General features: G+C 47.4%; 1 protein-coding gene across 16 annotated transcripts in view; it reads right to left on the reverse strand.

Annotated features, from left to right (window-relative positions):
* hdac5 (histone deacetylase 5) overlaps positions 1 to 23,744 on the reverse strand; it is a 92,280-nt gene that overhangs the window by 63,481 nt on the left and 5,055 nt on the right. For 11 of the 16 annotated variants that reach the window (XR_011183896.1, XR_011183894.1, XR_011183891.1 and 8 more), the window contains exon 2: positions 16,248 to 16,494. The exons of 1 other annotated variant lie outside the window; for it this stretch is intronic. Coding sequence is in view for 5 of the 15 variants with exons in the window: in XM_069185611.1 (XP_069041712.1) it covers positions 16,248 to 16,494 (247 nt within the window). In the remaining 10 variants the exon portion in view is untranslated. Of the gene's footprint in view, positions 1 to 2,406; positions 2,528 to 15,248; positions 15,317 to 16,247; positions 16,495 to 23,744 lie in introns of all 16 variants that reach the window. 4 more of the 16 variants (XM_069185614.1, XM_069185613.1, XM_069185616.1 and 1 more) reach the window with 3 other exon arrangements.

The raw sequence follows: 23,744 nt of genomic DNA on the forward strand, positions 1-23,744 counted from the left end.
TAACACCCCTACTCTTTTCGAGAAACACCCAGGAATTTTAATGACCACAGAGAGTCAGGATAACGTCTCATCCGAAGGATGGCGCCTTTTTACAGTATAGTGTCCCCATCACTATACTGGGGCATTAGGACCCACACAGACCGCAGAGTGAGCGCCCCCTGCTGGCCCCTCTAACACCTTTTCCAGCAGCAAGCTTAGTTTTTCCCAGGAGGTCTCCCATCCAGGTACTGACCAGGCTCACACCTGCTAAGCTTCAGTGGGGTGCCAGTTGTGAGTTGCAGGGTGGTATGGCTGCTGGCATTTTTGTCTTCATTAGGGAAAATGCATGCTTTATTGGAACTAAATCTGTATCTTGGCTTGCTCTAGACCAAGAACAGTCTAAGATTTTCCACTGTTCTCTACAGCTGAACTCCTTGTTTGCGTTTGCCATATGTTTTGGGTCACTTTCATGCTGCATGGCAAAGTACCACCCTATTGGTATAAAAGCATTTTCTTCTGCATAAGCAGACAAATTGTTTAAGCTTCAGAATTCATTATGCTACTACCATCATTAGTTACAATAAAGATGAGTCAGTCACTTCCAGAGGCAGGCATATTCACTCATCTCATGATTACAAATGCAAATTCGGTGACGATAAAGTAAAAATAACAGTTCAACTTTGCAATCCTACTGCTTTTAGAGGGTGCTGTACATGCACAGATCTGCACGTACTTCACACACAATATGCAAATGTAAAGCAACATATTATTACCTAGGGTGACTAACAAGGTAAAAAACTGAATTACATGCAGCACCAGTGCAGGTGCAATAAGGTATCGATAAAACAAATTACATTTGAAGCCATGAGTACACAGAACACACAGATGGCATGTGCACACCTGCCACAACGGACAAAAAACAAAGATCTATGCCAACACCCAATTACACCCTGGCTCTGCCTTAACACCCATTTTCTGTCAATGCTTACTTTCCATTTTTCCCAGAGATCGATTTTGCTTAAGGAGGTGGTTAAATTTTTAATGAGGGCCATCCTGAGAAAACCCCATCTACACTGTGTCAATAAAGACACACCCCCCCCCCCGACACTGATGACCCAGACCTGCCTGCTGCCGAAAGTTCCCTGATTAATCAGGGATTTTCTATGATTTTTCTTGTTGGTGTTGCTCAGGAAATGCACAACGTCCTCGCATGTCTACATCTATAAGAGGTGTCCAACAGCTGTGACAAAAGCCTATTCTTAGCGGTTTCGGGCTAAATATAAAAGGTGCAAAGAGGTCTGAGCTGGTCATCCTGGGAAAACAAACAGGACTCCTGTTGCAAAGCAGCTGGACCCAGTTCAGGTTTCTTCGAGCTGCAGGCTCTGGTGCAAATCAGACGGATTAAACAGTTCAGCGATAACATTCCAGCTGCATGCACTTGCCTGCTCCAGCCGAACTCGAGACACTGCGACTGAAGAACCGGTGCTTGGCACGAGCGTTCAGCTCCACATAAAAACGACCTGGATCAGACAGCTGTGCGACAGGATTCCAGCCTGCTTCCTCTCTTACCTGCGGAAAGACCACGGCTGCCCGTCTCCAACGTTTCGCTGATGCTTTCGCTCCGCAACCCCAAAACTGCTACACTAATGGCAAGACAAAGAAGCACAGCTGCAAAAGAGCTGACCGAGCAGCTGCCTAGGTGCTCCTATACTGGGAACCAGGTCAGTTTCACTATAGGTTCATCAAAACCGGCCAGTCTGCATAACCCAGATGCTAATTACATCTCAGATTGATTACTCCCGGATACTCTAAATTGATTTCTTTATTTTCTTCTGAGCTGTCCATTTCAGAATCCACTTCACAAAAGTGATCTCGATTTAGGCGGAGGCGATTTAGCAGTTCAGCCACACTTTCAATCACCAGTCAGGGAAGCTCAAGCACAGAGGAGGGGCAGCACAGAGCTCAGGACGCTCTGGGAGAAGAACAGAGGAAGGTGGGACAGGACCATCAGAGCAAGGCTCTTCAAGAGCCACTCGCGTCCAAGAAAAATTGACAGAAGAGAAAAACAAAACCTGCTGATCTAAGTGTTTGGCCTCTGCTGGAGCAGAGCCTGAAATCCACGGCATTGCTTTTTCATCCGCACTTTTCCAGAGGGATTTTCCCTATGGCTGGTGGACTCACGGATGGAGAATATACCCAGTGCTGACAAAGCAAGGCTCGCTCTCTAGGCCGCGACTTCAAGGTGGAGACTTCATCAGCAGCTCCCTGCTAACAGTACTATGAAACACATCTGAGCTGTCCTGTTCAAAGACTGTCAGCCTGGAGAGCAATCCATTTCTAAAACATCTGAATTTAACCGGCTATGGGAAATCAAACCGCGCCCTCCTTATTCTCTGCTACGATGGAGATACAGAACACACACCATACCTGTCCTGGGATCTGCAGTGGTTTTCTGTTGTTCATGTAAAGCCTTGTCGATCCGTACAAAAGTCTTCTACAGCTCAGGGCCTTGGTCACATCTCTCAGTGCTTTGCTATCTTCCAAACTGCTTTGGTCATGATACACCACATGTAAAATAAGGGATAATCCCAAGTCAAAACATCCTACTGAAACTTTCCACCAAAAAACCCAACAGGAAAAACATTCTCTGGGGTTTCCTTCTGGACTCCAATGGCAAAATCCTATTAAAATGGTCCATAAACCAAACACCATAGGTTTAGCTATTGCATTGCCAATAGGATATTTGTTTTATTTGATATTTAATGGGCAATGCTGCGACCATGTTGTAGTTAGTGTTGTTGCTTCAAAGCTCCATGGAACTCCAGGGGGCTCCGATAAATGGGTTTGAATCTAGCCTGGTTGGTGTTGTGTTTGCATGTTTCCTACCATGTTCTGAAGACATGCTGTCTGGATGAACTGGTGGCTCCAAATTGTTGCCCATATGTGTGTGCGCGCCCTGTGATGGACTTCCATTCCAGTGTCAGCAGGTGCCATCCAGGAAGTAGACCTGCCTGGCACCTGCTGCCTACAGGACCTGGCTCCAGCTCCCCCTCTCAAGATAACGAGGTTAGTGGAAATGGAGGGATGCTTTTTTTAAAGATATTATCTGTAAATAACAACACAATTAACGGAATTCTTCTCTTTATACAAAATCAGAAGTGCACATCATCAAGGCAGACACTTACAGAACTACAACTCAATGCAAAACAAATGATATGGACATAAAATTGTTAAAAATATATTATAACTTTCAGACAATGTAAGGTAGTCATTTGTTAATGTGCAGGGTTGTTTTAATGGAAGGAAAGTTAATTATCCAAAATGATATAAAGAGCTCAAAGGAAACTTTTAGAACATCCACAAGAAGCTAAAGGAATACAGTGGGTTTAAAGAAAAATGGAAATCCTGCTGGGCTGCTTGGAAATGACTACGGATAGACTTGTAGTTTGTGTGATTGTTCAATTTCCCTAAACATTAAACAAAAAACACATGAAAAACTGGACCTTGGTAGGAGGATCTGTCCAGCTGCACATGTAATTATCTTCTCTGTTTGTCACACTGTCTTAATTAAATAGCTGCACTGTAAACACCTACTGAATTCAGCAGCTCGGGCAGTCAGCTGTAGCACACTTACACATATCACTGTAACAGCGAGCAGTACAGAGCCCTCACAATTAAAAATGAGCATTTCTTCAAAAAATACAGAAACATGCTTCATAAAAGAGTAGGAAGCTTTTCCTCCTTACTTGGCTGCTTTTAGATGTTGGAACCATTCGGTTTCTTGAAGCTGCCCTACTTTACTGTGCAAAGAAATGCTTCCCATGACCAAAATGAAATGACCATTTTGAAATGTCTCTACTAGTCTTGGGCTGAGAGGATTTCCATCATCATAATTTAGCATAGCCCCTACTCTGCTCATGTGAGGACTACAGCGCTCTGTGGTGCTATGAAGACTGAAATCATGTGTGTGCTTTGGTCCTAGACCTCTGCAGTAGATGCCACCGTGAGACAACGCACACCCAGGCCAGGAAGTTGAGGGAGGGCATGTTTAGGGCATCACGGAGTAGCTGGACCGCACTCATTTCTAAATCAAGAAAGAAAGCAGGAGACTGGCTGGAATTCAGTTGCCCTTTGAGCTGCTGGCTTCTGGAAAGAGTGAAGCCGCAAGATTTATTACCCCCTCATAGAAATGGAAACAGCCGTATTTAGCCACTGCCCTGCGATATGTAACAATTACAGGCTGGGGAGCAGGCACGGCCAGCATCGCCACCCCACCAGGAACACAAACTAGGTGTAAAGTTCACCTCTGCAAATGACTGATAGCAAACGAAGTGTTCAAGCTCGTCCTCCTCCGAGGCCTGAGCTGTTAATTAAAGGACGAAGCTTCAAGTGCTTAGAGCAACATCGTGCCAAGGAAAAAAAAAAGGAAATTTGAGTCACTGAGTATGTTTTTTTAATTAAAAGCTCTACAGGCTACAGACCTTTTTTAAAAAAAAAAATCTGTATTGTTTCTAATTTATCAGCCTCCTTGGTAATGATGAGACCTTCAATATTACTTTGCATTCTGAAGTTTGGGTGGCATGGTGATGCAGTGGGTAGCATTGATGCCTCATGGCACTGGGGCCCCGAGTTCAACTTCTGTCCTGGGGTGCTGTCTGTGTGGAGTTTATATGTTCTCCCCATTTTCACATGGGTTTCCTCCAGGTGCTCCAGTCCCACAGTTAACAGATACTGGTAGGTGGATTGGCATCTGGGAAAAGTGGCCCTGGTATGAGTGCGTGTGTTTGTGTCCGTGTGTCTGCCCTGTGATGGACTGGCCTCCTGTCCAGGGTGTACCCGGCCTTGTGCCTGTTGCTTGCCAGGATAGGCTCCGCCCCCCCCCACCACGACCCAGAGCTGAAGGAAGCAGACAGAAAAATGGATGGATAGATGGATTTAGAATTTCCTTGCAGGAGAGTTTTTAAATGAGAAAAGTAGTGTGATGCTTGAGGCACATAACATCTCAGGCGCTGGTCCCCACCATCCAAACTCTTTCAACTCACAGCAGGAGGAGGTAAGGTGGTTGTGCATCAAAAACACTGCAAAATCATGAACCTGACATTTCTTGGAACAGATCTAAACTGATCTGAACATGCTACAGTGCAACAGCCCTAAAAGTTCTCTAATAAACAGGCCACAGCCTCCTGTATAACAGACAGGGACCTGTGCACAGGAGAACAGCCACTCTGTTGCTTCAGAGTCCATGGCAAGGTGAGGTAATTGAGTTAGACGTTAATCTGCCTTGGCAGCACTGGAAAAAACATCCCAAGGTAGCAAGACGAAGGAGGAGGAAGTCTTACAGGAGCATTAGAGCACGTCTCCTGCGGTAATCCTGTAATCAGGGACAGTGATATTGTATCAGCTCACAACCCAGACAGAGGCTGCACAGCCTGCCTGTTGACAAGCACTGTTACTGGAGGGGGGGGGACTTCCCAGTTCAAATCCCAGCTGTGCCCCGCACTCCTCATGTCACCCCGCTTGACTTCCTGAACCCCTCTCCGCTTTATCCTTTGAAAGACAGGCAAAACAGAGGCCCTGTTTAGTGACTCCAATAGAAGAGCTGGTACACAGGTGTGCACCTGACTGCAGTGCTGTAAAAGATTCCCTCAGCTAGATGGTATCTCCCTCCAGCTGGGATTACAACTACAAGGCTGAGGACAGCAGAGGCTGAGCAGTCTGAGCAGAAGCCCATTCTCCCACTTCAACATTGGCATAATACTTCCACTACTGAGGTCGAAGAGGACAGAAGGTAGGAAGGAGGTGTGTTTTAGTTTTTTTTTAGTTATGATTTCTCATAATTTGAACAACCAGAAAAGAACTAAATATCTGTGCAGAAATACCTGCACTGTTCATACATCACATTTACACCGAACAGTAAAACTTTCCAGTAACCAAACAGTAAAAGTATGCATCTATTAGCTGGTTCAGAATCTCAGGAAAGCGCTTTAATCAAATGTAGAGCCTGATGAAGAATAACTAATCTTACCAGGAATGTTTCTCAAGCCTGAATGTATGTGAAGGATTACAAAACCTGACTTGAACCCTTGTAGCTGGTTTTCAGTAGGAATTGCACACGATATTTCCCTTGTACTAACACCTCCCCTTCCCCCTTCTCGTTGTGTCCAATCGCCTTGGCCAGAAAACTGACCACTACAGTATGTTGACCGTTAAGCTGTTCTTGGCTGTGCAGGACCTTAGCTAATCTCAAACAGAGTAAGTTAGTGAGGCGTTTAACAGCAGCAGGAGGTCTGGTGATTAACTGCAAAAAAAAGAAAAATAATCACATTTTTTCCAAAACCGAAACTTGTGCCTGCAGTCACAGTCCTTGATCCATCCACCAGACAGTCCACATAGTTACAGACCTAATGAACGTAAACCTTTTTACACTGCAACAGCAGAATAATATAAGACTAATGTCAGAATACAAACTTCCCCTGTGAAAAATCTGGGAGTGACAAAGTTCTCATTAGCGATTACGAACTGCAGCGGAGAGATACTATAAGGGCTAATTCTGAGAAAGGAGAATTCAGATAGGAATATGCTGACGTAAACAGAACCACGCTGCACTAAAGAAAAAGAAAACAGTTGGTAAGCCCTGAGAATTACCCCTGGGAATTTGTTCTAATCTTTCCCAGCTTTTAGTTCTTCAAAACACCCCTTTCAAGGTAAAAAGGACTTAAATTAATTTTACTTGAGCATGCTAAAAAGCCAGTAAATGGGACAGAACCCCTAAGTTACAGAACAGAACACTTCTAAAGGTAAATAGGTGGGCTGATGACACTACTAGCGCAGAATTACTGATCAATTCCAGTGATCTGAGTCAGAATAACTGACAATGACAGGCCACAGAACTCCCATGATGCTTCTCTGCCCTTTCCGCTAAGACCTGGGAGCGCCAGCTGTTTTCCTCCACATCCTTTCTTCTTTTCAAACTTCTGTCCTCACAGACCACAGTTCCAGGGTCTGTCCCTGTTTTTCAAAACCATGTTGCCTCGCCTATAGGTGGGATACATCCAAATTCCGGTTAAAACTGCCGGTTGTCCACCTTACCAGATTTCTTTCCTATGAGCATATGCCCATTGAAGGGAACCTGTAAAGAACTGTACAGGTGTTTTGAACTCTGCAGTCATTAGTCTACCCTACTCTACAGTACGTCCCTAGGCCCTGCTCTTTGCTGAGAGAGATCTTCACTGTGCACTCACTCTACAGCCCAGTGTCTCCTATGCTGCCAGCATGCTCTGAATCGGCCACAGCTGAGCTGCCACGCCAACGCCACACCTCTTCCCAGCAAGCATCCATAACGCGTCTCCCCGAGTCTGTGTAAGCTGATCTGACAGAGGGGCAGCAGTCTGACGCGCGGCCAGTCTGTCCCAGTGCTGAGTGGCCACACTGCGCCCGTGTCCAGACGCATCCTGCTAGTATGGGGGATGGTCTCTCGAAACCCTGAGCCCGAAGCCTCGCTGCTCTCCTGCTTCCTGTCGACAAGCCTCACCTGGACAGCAGGGGGGCTTTCCGAGTTTTAATCCCCCCCCACCTCCCACTGGCTTCACTTTGCAGCAGCCCCGGTTATTTATAGATGGATGTACTTTTCTTGCTGTCTGACGTGGACCGGGTTTATATTTAGCCCCGGAGAGAGAGGGCGAGAGGCCGCGACTTGTTTTCGCATGGATGAACTCATTCAGTTAATGTCAAGGACTTCGCTGCAAAAATGGAATAAAGGCGTCCGAGGGAGGCCTTTCTGTCTCGCGCACTGTGACACCCAGAGAGAAAGTGGCCAGCACCCCTCCCCCACCAACCAAACAACCCCACCCACTCAGATATCACACATAAACCAGGGCTGGTCACCTCCGGGACCTCAGGCAGATGGGGAAAAAAAGGCAAAAAAGCCATTTAAACAGGAAAACAGCCTCTCTCTACAAACCTGGACCTTCAAAGAAGAGGTAGGGAGAATTAACTTGGAAGCAGGGAACAGGGGACAGATCTAGAATCAGAAAGTGTGTCCAGTTGCATTAAGCAACAATTTAATTTCCCCTTTGGAGATTAAAGGTATTGCACAATGCTGTGTAACACACTGAAGTTAATATCAGAGCTAAAGAAAACAGCATTCCCATTTAATACCTGAAGTACTTACTGGCAATTTATGCACACTGAGCATGGCTCTAGATCACAGAAAGCTCAGCCTTTCCCTTAAAAATGTACTCCAGTTTAAACTACTAAAACAATAAAGACATCATCCTTACAAACGTGCATATGGGGTGAGAATATCGAGGATGATCTTACAATTGAATGAGCCTCTTTTTCCCCAGGAGGTTTATAGCTTTGAGACAAAAGCTCAATGAGATGCATCACAGCCCTACAGCACAAACCTGAGGAACCCTGTTCCCAAAACTCACATCTTGAAATAATCCTGGTAGAAATCAACACATTAAGGCACGAGGAAAAGGGATTGAGCTGATCCTGTTAAAAACTGGGGACCAAATTAACCCTTCTTCACATCATCACAGCAGCTGGTAAACCCGCTGCATGGAGGCCCTTCAGAGCCAGGACAGGAGATCACTACCCTAGGGGAAGACTGTGGGCAAGCAAAAGGTAAATGATAATCAGGCAAGTATGAACTGACCAAACGGATCAGTTTTCCTTTCTCTTGAAGAAGTTTCTATTGCCAAATAACCATACAAATCCCCATGTACTGCGTTTCTTTACTAGACACATTCCAGGGGATTAAGGAGACGTCCTGCACTGACTTTTTAAGGGGACTTGTTCCAGTATTCAATAACCTTCAAGGGCAACCCACTGAATGTCTTCAGAATCATCAGTGAAACATGAAGCAGAGGATACCAGTGGAAACTGCACTGCTTTACACAAAGGGTTGCAGGAGTGTGCAACAAACTAACCATACTGTGATTGAAGCTGATACCCTGGTTTCTTACCCTGGTTGAAGCCGATACCCTGGCTGGATGAGATCCTCGGATCGATTAGCTGCTAACAACCAAACAGCCTTGAAGGGCCGAAGAGTCTTCTCTCGTTCGGTCCCTTTCTTACGTGCCGTCACCAGCGAGCTCGGCGCAGAAGACCTATTCTCTACCGGACCGCCTCAGCTGATTATCAACACAGAGACGGGGAGGTCTGGCACGGTGAGGGCACCTGGCTGGGGCTGCAGGTCAGGGGGCAGTGCCACGCAACGCGGCCAGGGGGGCGCGATACTGCTCGGTTCACCTCCGCCACTGCCTGCCACGGCCACGACATCAACAGCTTCATCCACAAAAACGCTCCGGCTGGCTTTTTCGGGCCTTGTTTTGTCTGCTCCCCTCGGTGTTGCAGCGACCGAGCGGGGGGAAAAAAAACAAAACAACAACAACAGCAGCAGCAGCAGCAGATGATCCTGTTCTAAAAATATCGCCATTGCTTCCAGGAGCTCGCAGCCCTCTGACTTCAGAGTACGGGGAAAACGGAGGGAGGGAGAGAGAGAAAGACAGAGCAGGAGATCCCCAAGTCCAGGCTCTGCGGCTTCTAACCCCAACAGCCCCCCACCCTCCATCTCTGCGCCCCTTCCTCGCAGGGACAGGCACAGACGCAGCCCGGGGGCCCATCTCCCCCCCGACGAGACCCTCACGCTAACGCGTTCCTTTCGGTGGAGACAAGGAGCCCGGTCCCCGCGACCACGCGCTGGTTTGCATTAACGACCCTTCCTAATTAGTTTTCTAAAAAAAGAATCGCTTTCTTCTCCAAGACGGTGCTGCTTCAAAAGGTGTGTGTGTGGGGGGGGACAAAGCCGGCAAGAGAGAAAAAAAATACTACGCGATTTCCGTGGTGTTTGTACAACGGTAAACAAAATGCAGGATCTCGAGAAAAAAAGGCTTTTAGACTACAACGTCTTTTCCGTTATTGACTCTGAAAAGGGAGAGCTTTTTTAACCCCCATTGGACTTTCACCTAACATATCACACCCCATAACAGGCAGACGTCCTCCCACATTTCCACAGACAGGCAGCTGTAGGGGCCAGAAGCTGCAAACTTGCTACGGCTGTAGAATTAATCCCGCCCCTGACAACAGGGGCTAAGGTGCCTTCAGAGCAGGGTGCTAGGCGCTGGCCAGAAGGGTGCAAAAAACAAGTCAGCAAAGCACAGCAAACTGGCCGCCACACATCTCCCACCCTGATGCTGAGAGAGACTGGCATCACATGCAAATCCATGCAACGGATCCTCCACGCACACTGCTGTTCACACCGGCACGCCTGAAGACAGGGAGGAAGGAGGGACGCATGCAAGCACAGCCCCAGGAAGATCTCCAGCACTGAACAGGACAGTAACCGGATTTCGCACTTTCATACGCCTGGGAGATTGATCTGGTAGAGTTTGTGTACTGATTTTCCTGTGTATTTGTTGTCAGGCTGTTACAATTATGTCATTACTGTTTTTTTTTTTAATTTACACCAGCCTGGCAACACATACAAAGAGAATCAATGATGAATGAGTCTGGGTATGTGCCAAATTCCTTTCCTCTCCCATCAGATCAATCAATTCTTTGCCACATGAGGCCAATAGATCAGTGCAGCCTCTTGCAACTCTGTTATGGTTTTAAACATTAATCATCCCACAAAACACCATTCAAATAATCCCATAATCTTTTATTGCAGCTCAATAACACAAGACATGAATAGAAAAGATAGTAATGTTCAGCCCATCTTACATGCTTGATTGCTTGCATAGAGAGCAGGTGATAGGGCTGCAGCCTCCTAACTGCAATGATGTAGGTTTCAGTCATCTCTACAGCCACTGCTGCTACACTTCACTCCAACTGTTCTAGTCCACACTCCTTCCCTACTAGTGTCCCATCCTGGGGGGGCACATACTTCCCAATCCACTTAATGCTACAGGGACTGGGATGAGCTCTTTGGCTGATGAGTCTCTAGTCTCAGGCGAGGACTTCCAGCTGCATTAGATCCAAAAGTCCTAGTTGTGGCTTCCAGTGGAACACTCTTGTCAATCTCTTCTTTAGCCCTTCTGCTGTCTTCTGTGATGTCTGCTTGCAGATCACAGTATTTTTCCTTAGTTTCTATGAAACTGAATTTCTATGGGTTCCTATTGGTACCACACCATTGGTAGTGACTTCTTACTACTTAACCTTTTCTCAAATGATCAATTAAAGGATTCAGATCACATTTTCCTGCAGTTTTTTAATGTCCGGAGATTATTTTTCCTTGTTCTTTTGGCATTATATATTCAGGAGCCTAAGGACATCTTTTTCTACTCATTATTCTGCCGGTTTTGACTCATACCTTTTCTACAGAATCCATACCTATCTATCGGATGGCAATCTTCTGTCTCGAACCCCATCTCATTCCCTTACAACCCTATCAATCCTCACTTCAGATTTGACCTGCAGCATTTTGAGAATGTCCTTCAAAAGACAGCCCGTCGTGGTCCGCGGAGACCAACACCCACACCGAACATGAGAAACAGTCGATCGAGTGCACGCATGCTGACTGACAGACAACCACATGTCAACAGCAAGACACTCTCCTAGACACTCAGAACGCAAGCACATCAACTGCATCCCGGACACACAGAGACTCAAGAGCTCCTATCTACACAGACACATCCACACACACACGTTAGCCTGCGCTGTAGCTCACAGAAATTTGCTTTCCACAAATAGAACCTTCTGATGACTCACACTCCTCTCAACCCCACTAGCAATTTTCTGCCCTGACAGATAAAAAATTCTTGTTTTAATAAATAATGCAAGATCACATCAATCACCTGTGTTATCTGTCTCTATGAAAGGCAGCTGTGCAGGCGGGTCGATACCAGCTGACCACCCCCCCCTCCACCTACGTCCGGCGCAAACGAATTAACCCCCCAGCAGCGGCAGGACAGCAGCAGGAAAGGCTGGGACCAGCGTGGACACCAGGCGGCAAATCTCTCCTCCTCCTCCAAATGTCAGAGCTCGAACTGAGAGAATTCTTCAAGCCCCGCTCCCTCTCTCGCATCAGCAGCAGCTCATTTGTATGAATGGGGCGCGATCACATACATATTCTCTGGAAAGCGTTATCTGTTATTTGGTTCCCCAGTACATCGGGGACAGCACCGTGAACTGTTTGCTCTCTTTTTCTCACTCAAGCGCAAAAACAACTGTGCCTTTTCTTTCTCCGGGGTAAACATCAAGATTTGTTCTAACTCAACTGGGGTGCAAAAAAAGTTTATTTTTTCCCCCATTTCTCGTGCCAAAGTTGCCTTCAATCTTCAAGCTGAAGAAACCGGAAGAAACAGGGGCACAGGAAAACCTGACAAGTGTCCCCTGCAGGATGAGAAATCAGTTGTGACTGGACAGCGGCAGTCCAGTGCCCAGGACAGACACAGGTTCAGCTCAGGTCCCTCTCCAGTCGCAGTCAGGGACCAATCAGTCAAGACGAGCAGATTGAGCTCCTCCTGCCTGCACTTCCATTAAAGCAACATGAGAGTCACAGAGAGTCTAAACCACAAGAAGTAATGAGTTTGGCAAGCTACCCTACCTCTTCATTCAAATGTACCTCAAAGGTCCTGAGATTTTTAAAGACTTCATTGAGAAATATGCGTATGGAAAAAATCAATCACAGTGCTACACCATATTTCTTTTATTCAATGCAAAACTAAGCCTGCTTTGAGATACTGTACAGAGCAAGCAGCTATATCACTCTGCAACTAACAGCTGGCCACAGAGAGTCAGGACCTCAGTTTTACGTCTCATCCGAAGGACGGGGCCTGTTTACAGTATAGTGTCCCCGTCACTATACTGGGGCATTAGGTCCCACATAGACAGCAGGGTGAGCGCCTCCTACTGGTCCCACTAACACCTCTTCCAGTAGCAACCTTGCCCTGTTACTGAAATTGTATATCGTCCACATTGCAGTGCCCATGAGCTCAGTCATCTTCCGGACAAACCCGGCAGAGAAGAACCGGGAAGAGAAAGTGGGAAGAAAAACGAGAAGAAAATGGAAACACAGAAAGAAGAAAGAACAAAAGAAAGAGACCAGGAGCAAAGCTGAAAGACAGGGAGAGCAGCAATCGAGAGAATCAAACAAGAAGAGGAAAGGGAGGAAGAGAGAAGGGAGATGTCAGCTGGAGCCGCAGACCACCAGGAGCCCAGCAGAGGGCGCTGCCCCTCCCACGGCGTGCAGCACATCCTGAGCTCCCCCATTCATTTCCCGAGCCAGAAGGGCAGCCATGAGCACATGCTGCCTCCTGCGTGACCAAGGAGCTAGCCTGCAGACAGGCGTCTTTGGTAGCCACGTCACGGCCGTGTCCAACGCTGCCACACGCACGCACACGCGTGTCCCTGTCTCTCAGCATCAAGGAGGCAGCAGTGCAATTATTAGGGAACATCTTTCCGCGCCTGAAATGTTCCAGCTAACGAGTGAGTGTGAACAGCAATTTAGAAATAATGGGATGCTTTGTGTCCTCCACCATGACTGGGTAACTTGACATTTGATTACAATGTAAGCAGCAGACTGTTCTTTTTTCCTGCGGCAGTTTAATGTATGCACTTGGCATTCTGCTTATCAAGGGTCTATTATTATTGTCTGTGAAGCATAAAAGCGCTCCTCTCCACCCCTGCAGCTCAACAGACAAACAGAGCACTGCATCTCCCTATACAGAGCGCTCCTCACCTCTCCCCAGCGCTGAATCAGTCACCAGCCCGGCCTACTCTGCGCAGAGGAAAGGGTGGCCAACTCATAAAACAGACGAAGGCGGCAAGTTAAATCATCCCCAGAGCCTTCGTGATCTCCAGAAAACCACAGAGCCCTGCCACAGCACCTGGAGCTACCCCAGCCCAAGCAGAACTGTTCGCTTTCCCCACAGCACTGCTGTGGCTAACTTCTGTGTCGGCCTTCCCAGTGGGTGTGTCGCCAGCCACGCACAATGTGCAAGGCCGAGCGCTGACAGGTTTGAGGGTGCTCCGTTTTGGGCTTGGTACCTGCCAAGGCTGTGTGGCTGGGCTTGGTAATACCGGGATGCCTGTCCGCAGCTGTGACCGAGGACACACATTTACCTTCAGCCCCACACGCTGCTCCTCGGCCTTGGTTTCCAAGTGCTGTGGTGTATAAAAGCAGTGGCGCCGCACAGGAGAAGGGTCAGAGGAGAGCGATCGGGTCAGAGAGGAGGAAGCGCTATGGCAACATGCTTCCCTGCCTCTTCCCAATTTCAAGCACTGTGCCACTAAAATCCGCGGTCAGCGAGGCATTCCACAAGATGGGAAGGCGGTCATTCCGAAGGACGGGAGGGCGATCATCTCACAGTTTGAAAAGAAAGCTGCTTGTTTCTCTTCCACGTTTGCATTTTTAAAACCGGCGTACTGTACAGGAGAGCATCTACCAAGCCACGCAGAGCACAAGGTAATACTATAAAGCTTCCAGCGTCGAGATCTGCTGATGTCTGTCTTCACAGCAGCATCGAGCTCAGAGGTGAAGCTCTTGCTCCGACGCATCAAAGTGCGCGCCCGATTTCTCTCTGTAATGCAACAGGAGGCAGGCAGGAGTCCCCGCCGGTCCACGGCACTCTCTCGATGTGCCAACCGCAGCTCACCTTCACAAAAAGAGCTGGAGCAATTCTGTTCTGGCCGATACCCCAGTTTCGCAGACCCCGCCCCTCCCCTGCGTCACTCTCCTGGCAGAAGCCTGCAGAACTGGCAGGAGCTGGCAGAGCAGTTCTAATGCATGCAAAAAACAACTGCCCTTTGGAAATAAAAAGGGCATGGCAGACAATTCTAATTTAAACGTATTGATAAGGACATCAGAAAGGTTGCAGTCAAAAACAAGCCGTCCGGCTCCTCTTGTTTAACTGCTAGCTACTCCTTGATCCAAAACATTTTCATCCACCTGGTTCGTATGCACGATCCCAGGGAGCAGGAATTCAGGCTGGGATCAGCAGATATTCTTTAACAAGGTGACAAGTTTAAGGAGAAAATTAATCATTTAAAAACAGATGGAAGGGGGGAAGAGGGGGTCTGGCCAACCATGTATGCTGTTAAATCTTCGTGCTGGGGCTCAATCAGTGATCAGTCCTTTCGGGAAGCAGGCCAGGCACGTGCCTACAAGCACCCAAGTCAGTGTGAACACATGCCGTCTAGAAAATCACATTTCTTACCGCTTGCAGCCAACACCAGTCAGATAAAAAAAAACACGTTTTCCCGAGCGGGACAAATCACTGCAAATCTCTGAAAACATGCAGGACGTAATAAACCGTGCCTACCTTGACTCAGGGCAAATGTCCCCCTGACTCTGTTGTAGCTGCTTAGTCCATACATTGCTGTCAGAACACTGGCCCATGACAGGAAAATACTTTGTCAATCAAAGTCTCGGGAAAGCGCCCACTTTCTTAAAAACACAACTTCCTCAAATCTATGGCACTGTACTTCAATGGCGCATGATGGTGAGAGATTTCAGTAAGGCTCTTTGCTTCAGCAAAAAGCTCCTTGTTCTTCAAAGGTAGGCCGTGCCTAGTTAAATGATTAACCCGATAAAACTCTCAAGCAGGGGTCACTTAAGCAATTTGCTTGGTTTTCCAGGAAAGTTCCTGTTGGGCATAAGCCACTTTTGGCAGCTGTGTGTACACAGTTATAAAGCTGCACAGCGGGACACAGAACATCACCCGAAAACAACTCCAAAACTCCATTTAAACCCCGAGAGAAGGGGGGGGGAACATGGAAAGCCTAGTCATAGAAAATGGATTCACTCCAAAAAAAGAACAATTTCCAAACGTTCAGTAACATCTTCACGTGAGCGAAAAAGAAAAAACTAAGAATCGATTGCGAAAAGGGCACTTTTGGCACTGCAAGGTACACAAACTCCACTCCCTGTTTTGCCTTGCCGTGCTGTTGAAACGGACTTTCTGACTCCCAGGATTACTTTCTCCTGCGAGAAAGAAACAGCTAAGGCAAAGCAGCTGAAAACGAGGGATTTCTCTTTAACTGAAGGTTGCGCAAAAGAAAAAACAAAACCGTCCCATCGTGGGGCCACAGCGCAGAGCAACAACAGGCCGGCTGGAAAGGGCACTCGCATGTCCAACAGCAGACCCATGTAAGAATGGATAAAACAAGGCTCTCGTACAGCCACGGGAAACACCCCTCAAAGGGATTCTGAACAACACATGCATTTTGAGATGTAAGAAAGAAATTCTATCTACTTTGAATGCACAACAGTACACATTTTAAACATCTCCCCCTGAACAGGAAATGCATTAAGGCCTTACCTGGATTATTTGGTGAGCTCATGGGTAAAGTCAGAAGAGGGAGGTGGCCAGCTGTCCTCAGATTCTTATTTCGAGACTGTTGCGAGGGGCCGGGGTGTCTGGGGGCCGGTTTAGTGTTCCTGTGCCCGTGAGGGCAGGGAGAGGGGATGGGGTGAAGGGTGGGATTGTGGGTAACAGGCTCTAAAGGGGGTCTTCCGCATCTGCCATGGCTTTTCGCAGGATTGGGGGGGGCGACGAGACGACCTCGCTGCAACACAGAAAGGACGAGAATCAGAGGGCTGTGGACGTGGGGCCCACACAAACGGCGCCACCCAGAACCGAACAAACCGTCTGCTGGGTAGAAGGAGCCGCAGCCCCCCCCAGCGCATCTTGGAAGGGCAAGCAGACGTCTGGAATCTACCCTGGAAGTCAGAGAGGCAGCTCATTAAAAACAAAGCAACTAGCCAAGGGTTCAGACTGCCTGTGCCTGTCGTCCCCCCCCCCCGTTCATCCTGAAGACCCCTGGTTACAGCCTACTGGCACACTTCCAGCCCCCTCCAGCCCCCTGGAGTCACGTCGACCTGCAGCAAGCTGGGCAGCAGGTGGGTGTGCTGCAGGGATGGTAACTCAGAGGATGGAGACTAGCAGGGCTCACCTCCATGAAGGGGGTGACCGCCGTCTTGAAACCAGTTTGAATGCTGGTCGGCAAAAACGCACTCGAACCCAAGTTACAAAGCAAAGCATCACAGCTGTGCATTGTGCCTTTACTGGCTGCGTATTGATTGGGGTCTCCCAGGTCCTCCACGGGCACTTTGTGCTCTTTTCTCTGATTGAGCAGACAGGATATTGACCACCAGCTCCCTCGAGCATCTTCTAATAGACTTTGTTGTGATGCGACAGTAGCAGGCTGGACACCCTCGTTGCACTTCAAGGCAGTGATGTCAGACCGGCCGCGGAGCTCCGTGCTGTGCAGCACGCGGACAGGCGGGGATCCATACACGGATAGACACGGATCAGCGCGGACAGGCCAGGACCAGCGCGCGGACAGGCGGGGATCCATACACGGATAGACACGGATCAGCGCGGACAGGCCAGGACCAGCGCGCGGACAGGCCAGGACCAGCGCGCGGACAAGGGACAGGCGAGGATGGACAAGCAGGCCGGAGCAGGGAGGCCTTCTTCACACCCAGTCCTCCCAGTTCTCCTTCTCCAAGATTCCTCACTTCCTCCTCAAACAGCTGCCACTCCACACCGCCCACCCTTCTACATGAGCCACCCACGCTGGCCGCCAGCTTGGAACCCAGCCTCACACTGCCTGTGCCATATCGGCAAAACGTTACCAATGTGCTGCTCAACATCCCTTGTTTGGAATAAAAGAAAAAAGTTCCTAAATGTAACAGTCAAGAAGAAGCCTTTAGCTGTTCTACTGGTGTTTATGACTGAATGCTGAAAGACACGTTTCATCATCTTTGCGTTGTTTTGCTTACTAGGAAAGAGGTGGTAGTTTGGCAAAGGTTTGTGAATAGAACACAGAGAATGGGCTGTGGAGGGAGGTCAGTGGTGAAACTGGACAGCTATAAGCTACTAATTGGCTTTTTCACTCTGCCTCTCCAGTTCAGAATACTCCAGCTAATTTTATCCATGACATCCAAATCTCAAACACATATAACACTCCAGAAAATCCTAATAATCTGGACATCCAAGGTTTGACTCCCATCTTCTTTAGCGTAATTCCACGTTACGTTTCACTGCCAAAGGGTGGACAATTTGCTGCCCAATGTCCTTCAGGGCAGCATTGGAGTGTTTCACTGCCCAGCAGGGAACACAGAAGGACTGCAATGCTGAGGACCACAAGCCCAGCGGCCTCGCCTTTCACACTTTTAAATCTCTGTCGTACATTACAAAAACTTTCTCCGGCCAAGGATCGCTTGTCCGGACAAGAGCACGCGGCAACCCAAACAAAAAAAGCGTGCATTCACTTGTAAGGAAGTCAGTCATTTCCTGCATCAAAGCATGGATCGCTCTCAGAATCAGAATGAGTTACTAAAAAGTGAAAAGACAGGACATACTGTAAGTACATTTTCATGTCAAATTCATTTTACATTTGCAGCTACTTTAACTAAATACAGCCTGTATGATGAGTTTATAAACCGAGGGATGGAAATCAGGGGTTGACTGCAGTGTGCTGCATGGCATAGGGGCATTTTTACCAGTTCTTGAAATTGTCTAAAACTATTTCTAAATTCAATCACATCCACAGTCACACTTTCAGATCTGGGCTCTATCTGTGCCAGTGTTGGCTTTTCCCCATCTGTTAGAGAGCGAAACATGCTTCTATGCACAGGGTCATGATTCCCTGATTGGCAATTGCACTCATTTTAAAATAACAACCTGCACGTGTGACTATGTAGCAGTCTGATCTTATTTGCCGTTTTTTTTTTTCTCGACCACTGCATTGCACACGGTATAAAGGGGCAGAATGAAGGCTGCAGCAATAGCAAAATGGCAGAAAATGCAATCTTCAAATTCAACAGAAACTAGAAAAGAAAAAAAGATGGTTCCCGCAGACAGGAGCTGAACCTGCCCAGACTGAGGTGCGCTCAGCTCCGCAGTTCGTGCTCAGAAGAGCACCAGGAAATCCAAACTGCTTTCTTCGGTGTGTGTCTGAGTCCAAAAGCTAAGCGAGCAGAACGCTTGCATGTTGGAAGCAGTGCAGATTCGCTTAACACTGCCATTTTTAGTGTAAAGCCCAGACTTCTTTGTTGTCTGCACAGCTCTTCAGATTCAGTGTATTATACTCAAGTAACAAATAGACCAGAGCTGCTGAATGGAATACTTTGGAAAACAGAGCCTCAATGCACAAGACAACTTCCACAGAGAACCTGGCCATTTCAACCCATCAAAGCCCAACATTTTCCTATACATCCCAGTCACCCACAGTGTAAAACCTAGCTCAAGAAGATCCCAGCACCTCTGCTTCAGCAACATGGCCGGCAAATTTATTTCACGCATTCAGAACTTCCGAGCTTTCAGGTTCGCACTTTTCAGAGCTTTCCGGTGAGGACCTTGCATCCTGTTCACCGGGGAAAAAAAAAAGTCTAACTCGGAAAGCATTGCTACCGTATCAGCGATTTTACTAAGAATTGCTTTCTAAAAATGACTGACTCTTTGAACTCCAGAGCATCAAAACTCTACTCACCAGGGCACAGACGAAGGAGACAGAACCTGTGTTAGCTGAAGCTCTTCAAAGGTCTCAGCAGTTCGTCGGGCCAGAAGTAATTGTAGAGTTTAGGACTTTCCTTGATACTAGTCCACTGTAAGTTACACCTATAAGCAAGCCTGTACCCATGTACTGTATATATTCGGGCAGGCTGAAGTAATTCAGATTATAACAGCTCCCGTACTGGGGACACAGGCTAGCCCTGTCCTCAGACAGCCCCTTGCGAAATGCGACAGCAAAACATTTTTTTAAATAACATTTTCTACAGCTCTATTAAACACTGCGGACAGCACATCAGGATCTCCAAAGCTGTTCAAACACAGAGAACAAACAGGCTGTCTAGAAAGCCTCACACACACGCAATGCTTCTCTGATAGCTGCTACTGTGCCATTAGGGCACACTTCATCCTCAGCAAATTGGTGATTTAATATTTCAGCAAATCCGCCCCTATTGAAAGGAGGAGTATTTGTACTTCCAGGCATTTTGAAAACTAAAACAGCCTCTCCAAACACAAGCTCCTCAAAATAGGTTTGTTTTTGAGATGCTAAGAGAGGGGAGGGGGGGGGACATCTGAACTTGTGCATTTTCATTAAAGATGTGACTCATAGATCCTACTTGACATTCCACACAGCTGGAGTGAATGCTAGCTGCAGCAGCACAGCGCACGCAGCTCAGACACACGGTCCGGATCAGCCCAGGAGCTCCGCTGACGCAGGCTTGCTCACCACAGGGCTCAGCAGAAGGTGCCAGGTTGGTTGTGGGAATAATCTACACACATGGCTCGTCGGGGACACTCAGCTATACAAGATCTGCTTTGAAGGGGGCAGCAGATTAAGGCTCTGGACCAGTAACAGGGAGGCTGTGGGTTCAATCCCCAGGCTGTTGCATGCTTGAGCTTGAGGGATTTCCCTCAAGTTGCTTCAGTAAAACAGCTGGATTGGTTCTCAAACTGACATATCAGGCTAAATAAAAGTTTGTTGTGGTTACTCTCCATCTAGACTGCATTTCAGGGGCTCTCTCAGAAGATACGTGCTTAATGTTACTGCCTTTTCCTAACTTTTCCAACTGTGATCATTATTTGTCAGAGCTGACTGGAGAAGCTGTTAGCTAATTTCACTGCAAGGTTCTGCCTATTAAAGATGAGAGTCTAGGGCAAAGACACACACTCAACACAAGGCTTGCTAGCTAGACATTCTGTGTTTAATGACAGACTTACGAAACAAGTACATTGTACTGAAAAACATGATATTACACTTCACCACACGTTTGAACAGATGTTTAAGATGAATACCTGTAATTTTCTTTACCACAGTTAACATCCTTACCGTTTTTTTGTTCTACAGCGTAATGCTGAATTCTACCCCAAGACAACATTATTTTTGATAAGGTGCGGTGCCACCCAGTAATGCGCCCTTTGACAGAGAAAACCTCTGCAAAAGTACAAGAGACTGCTTTGACCCTTCTCTTCCCTGTGACATAATGAGCTATTACTGATATGTAGCCAGCCAGCTATAATAACCTTACAAAAAATGAACAGATTTCGTCTAAAAGCTTTGTAATAGTCCCTCGAGAGCCCAAGTGTTTATCAAGTGCCCTGCTGTGCCACTGTCCATTTTCCTTTCGGGCTTCTCATAACCTCTCTTGAGCAGTTATGTGAATCTGGCACAAAGTGTTCCCTTACACTCACTAGATTTTGCAGTTCACCCCCATCCTGGAGCACAGCTGCCCAACAGTGACACCTGCTGGGCACAAATTACAACTATAAGTATAAAATGTACCTTTGGTGTGACTTTATTAATAAGCGCTGTTTTCATCAGCCACACAATATGCAACTCTAGCATCGCCCATTCATTTTTATATTCACGGACTGAAGAGCAAACATGAAATAACTTACTTTTTTAATGAAGTTCCCAGCAGCTGTTTAAATATCCATGTACTGTAACTCAGTTTCTCAAACACTCCTGCTTAGCAATTGAGGAAGTAGGGATAATTCAATGAAATTGGCCACGGCTACCTACTCATTCTATTCTTAAGCCTGGGAATAACAGAATGTATCTTCATAGGAGAAGATCAAATTCACGGAATGTGGCAAAACAAGACACCTGGGCATAGCCACAGACACAGAAAACTCTACCAGGGTGAACAAGGTCTCTGTAGCCAGGGCACAACATTATCCTACCCTTGACTGAAAAGTGGCAGAAGAAAACCAGCACTCTCTCAGCCATCTCTGCAGAAAACTGGAGATACCTCTTAGACTTCAAGTCAATGCAGAGGCAAGCCTATTGTCAAAGAGCCACCCCTGCATGTTTCCTCCTAAAAGCAGAATTCTGGATAATTGTTAAAGCAACGAGCAACAAAAACAGCTTTAAAAGTGTTGAGTTTGTTAATCTTTTCCAGTTGGATGCTCAGCTGATAGGGCTGTGATTTGGGTGCAGTTTATGGAACTATGCGGAACTGGTGTAATCGCTCAATCTATATAATTATATACTGTATAATAGCACTTATAAATCTAGCAGGTAGATATGTGCCAGTGCTTGCAAACACCTCCCTAAACACTTCATCTCTTATCCTACACTGGACTCTACATCTATGACGTTTGCTTGTGGAGTTTATTAGTGCAATCAGACAAGAGCAGTTTCCTAAACAGACTTCATCAGCAGCACTCAAATCTTCTCAACTCCGAACACCAGTCTAGAGGTGTTCTGTGGACTGCAATCTGTGTATCCAAAGAGCAAGAGGGAAACCCACCTGTATGGTCAGCCTTTAACTGAATGTTGAAGACATTATTTGCCACGGATCATGCACGTGCCTCACCAAGATGTACTGCAATCCTACAGACTAATACCCTGCTCGTGAAAGAACAGCCTTGATCCGTGAACGCACTGGCTCTCCACTGGTACATGCACACATTCCAAAACAAATCTAAAGAGTATTTTCCCCAGTGTCACTGCCCTGTTTTGGATAATGCAATAGTGCAAAGCTGAGTATTTAACTGACTCAAACAGTTAGCTATTTACAGTATGGTACTTTGGGTGCATTATCCTAATGACGCACATGCTGAGATTAAAATAGCCAACCCCATAGTCCCCTTCCCTGACACAGCTCTCAGAGGCTACAGGCAGGAAACATGGATTCAGCAGGCACACACTAACTGACCCCACACCTCTGGAAAAAAAAAACCACGCAAGACAGACCTACTAACACCAAGGACAGGGTTATTCAGGGTTTGCATGCTACAAAAGAACAAATTATGCTCCTGGCAAGTTCCTCAGCATTTTCATAAAGGCACAGTGCAGCCTTCAGGCCAGCTGACTCTTCAGCTGATATTAAGCCCCCCGCCACCTGCAAAACAAAAATCTTCAGCCTATTTTGACAGGGTCTGTCAGCCATCAGCCCCAAAGCCGACAGTAAATACTACATAAAGACCAGCAATGTTACAGCAAACAGAGAGGCGGACTCGACTCCTCCTCTCTGGCAGCAGCAAGAAACAGCTGTACATACAAAAGTCTGGGTGATGCTGCAACAGCCAGCGAAGGGCTGGGACACGTCGTCTTCTGCACCCAAGACAGAGCCTAACCCATCCACCTGCCATCGTCCCCAAGGGAAGAAAAGGGGAGGGCACTTCTGGGGACCAGCAGCTACAGGGTGCACAGACTGGCATCAGGGGCCCAAAACAAGGGTTTCATTTCCCGATAAACAAACTTGCATGGCTGCTGGAGTCTGCTGGAGACACCAGCATTCTGATCCCAGCTGTTGTCGGCGCGGCTCTGGCAGGCTGGATCCTCACTGTAGCGATTGCATATGTGATTGGGTATCAGGCCCTTTAAAACAATCACTGGCAGTTTACTTGAGCCTGAAACGTTTTTTTTTCTTCTGAGCCTCCTGCGCGGCGCTCACATGGCATTTTTCTGTCGTGCCCTCCAAAACCGCCAGTGTTTTCAGAAGCCGATACCAAAGGAAGCTGTAGGAAGAGCTACGGCACTGAAAGAGAAGTAGAATGAGATTTCCCACGAGAGACGGGAAAGAGCTGAAAGAGCTGAAGGTCTACAGACAGAATACACTACCTGTCACGTCATGTCATTTGCCAAACTGCTTTTTACCGTACGGCGTCGAGGGAAGCCAGAGCCTACCTAGTAAGCAACGAGCGCAAGGCAGGGTACACCCTGGACAGGACGCCAGTCCATCGCAGGGCCAGTGCAAGCCCATCATACAGGGGGACAATTTGGAGGCCACAGTAAAGGCCAAGGGGGGAAATTCAGCCCGGACACCGGGATAACTCCCTCCTCTTCTCGAGAAA

The sequence above is a fragment of the Lepisosteus oculatus genome, chromosome 28 (genome assembly GCF_040954835.1).
Source record: "Lepisosteus oculatus isolate fLepOcu1 chromosome 28, fLepOcu1.hap2, whole genome shotgun sequence".
Taxonomy (NCBI): Eukaryota; Metazoa; Chordata; class Actinopteri; order Semionotiformes; family Lepisosteidae; genus Lepisosteus; species Lepisosteus oculatus.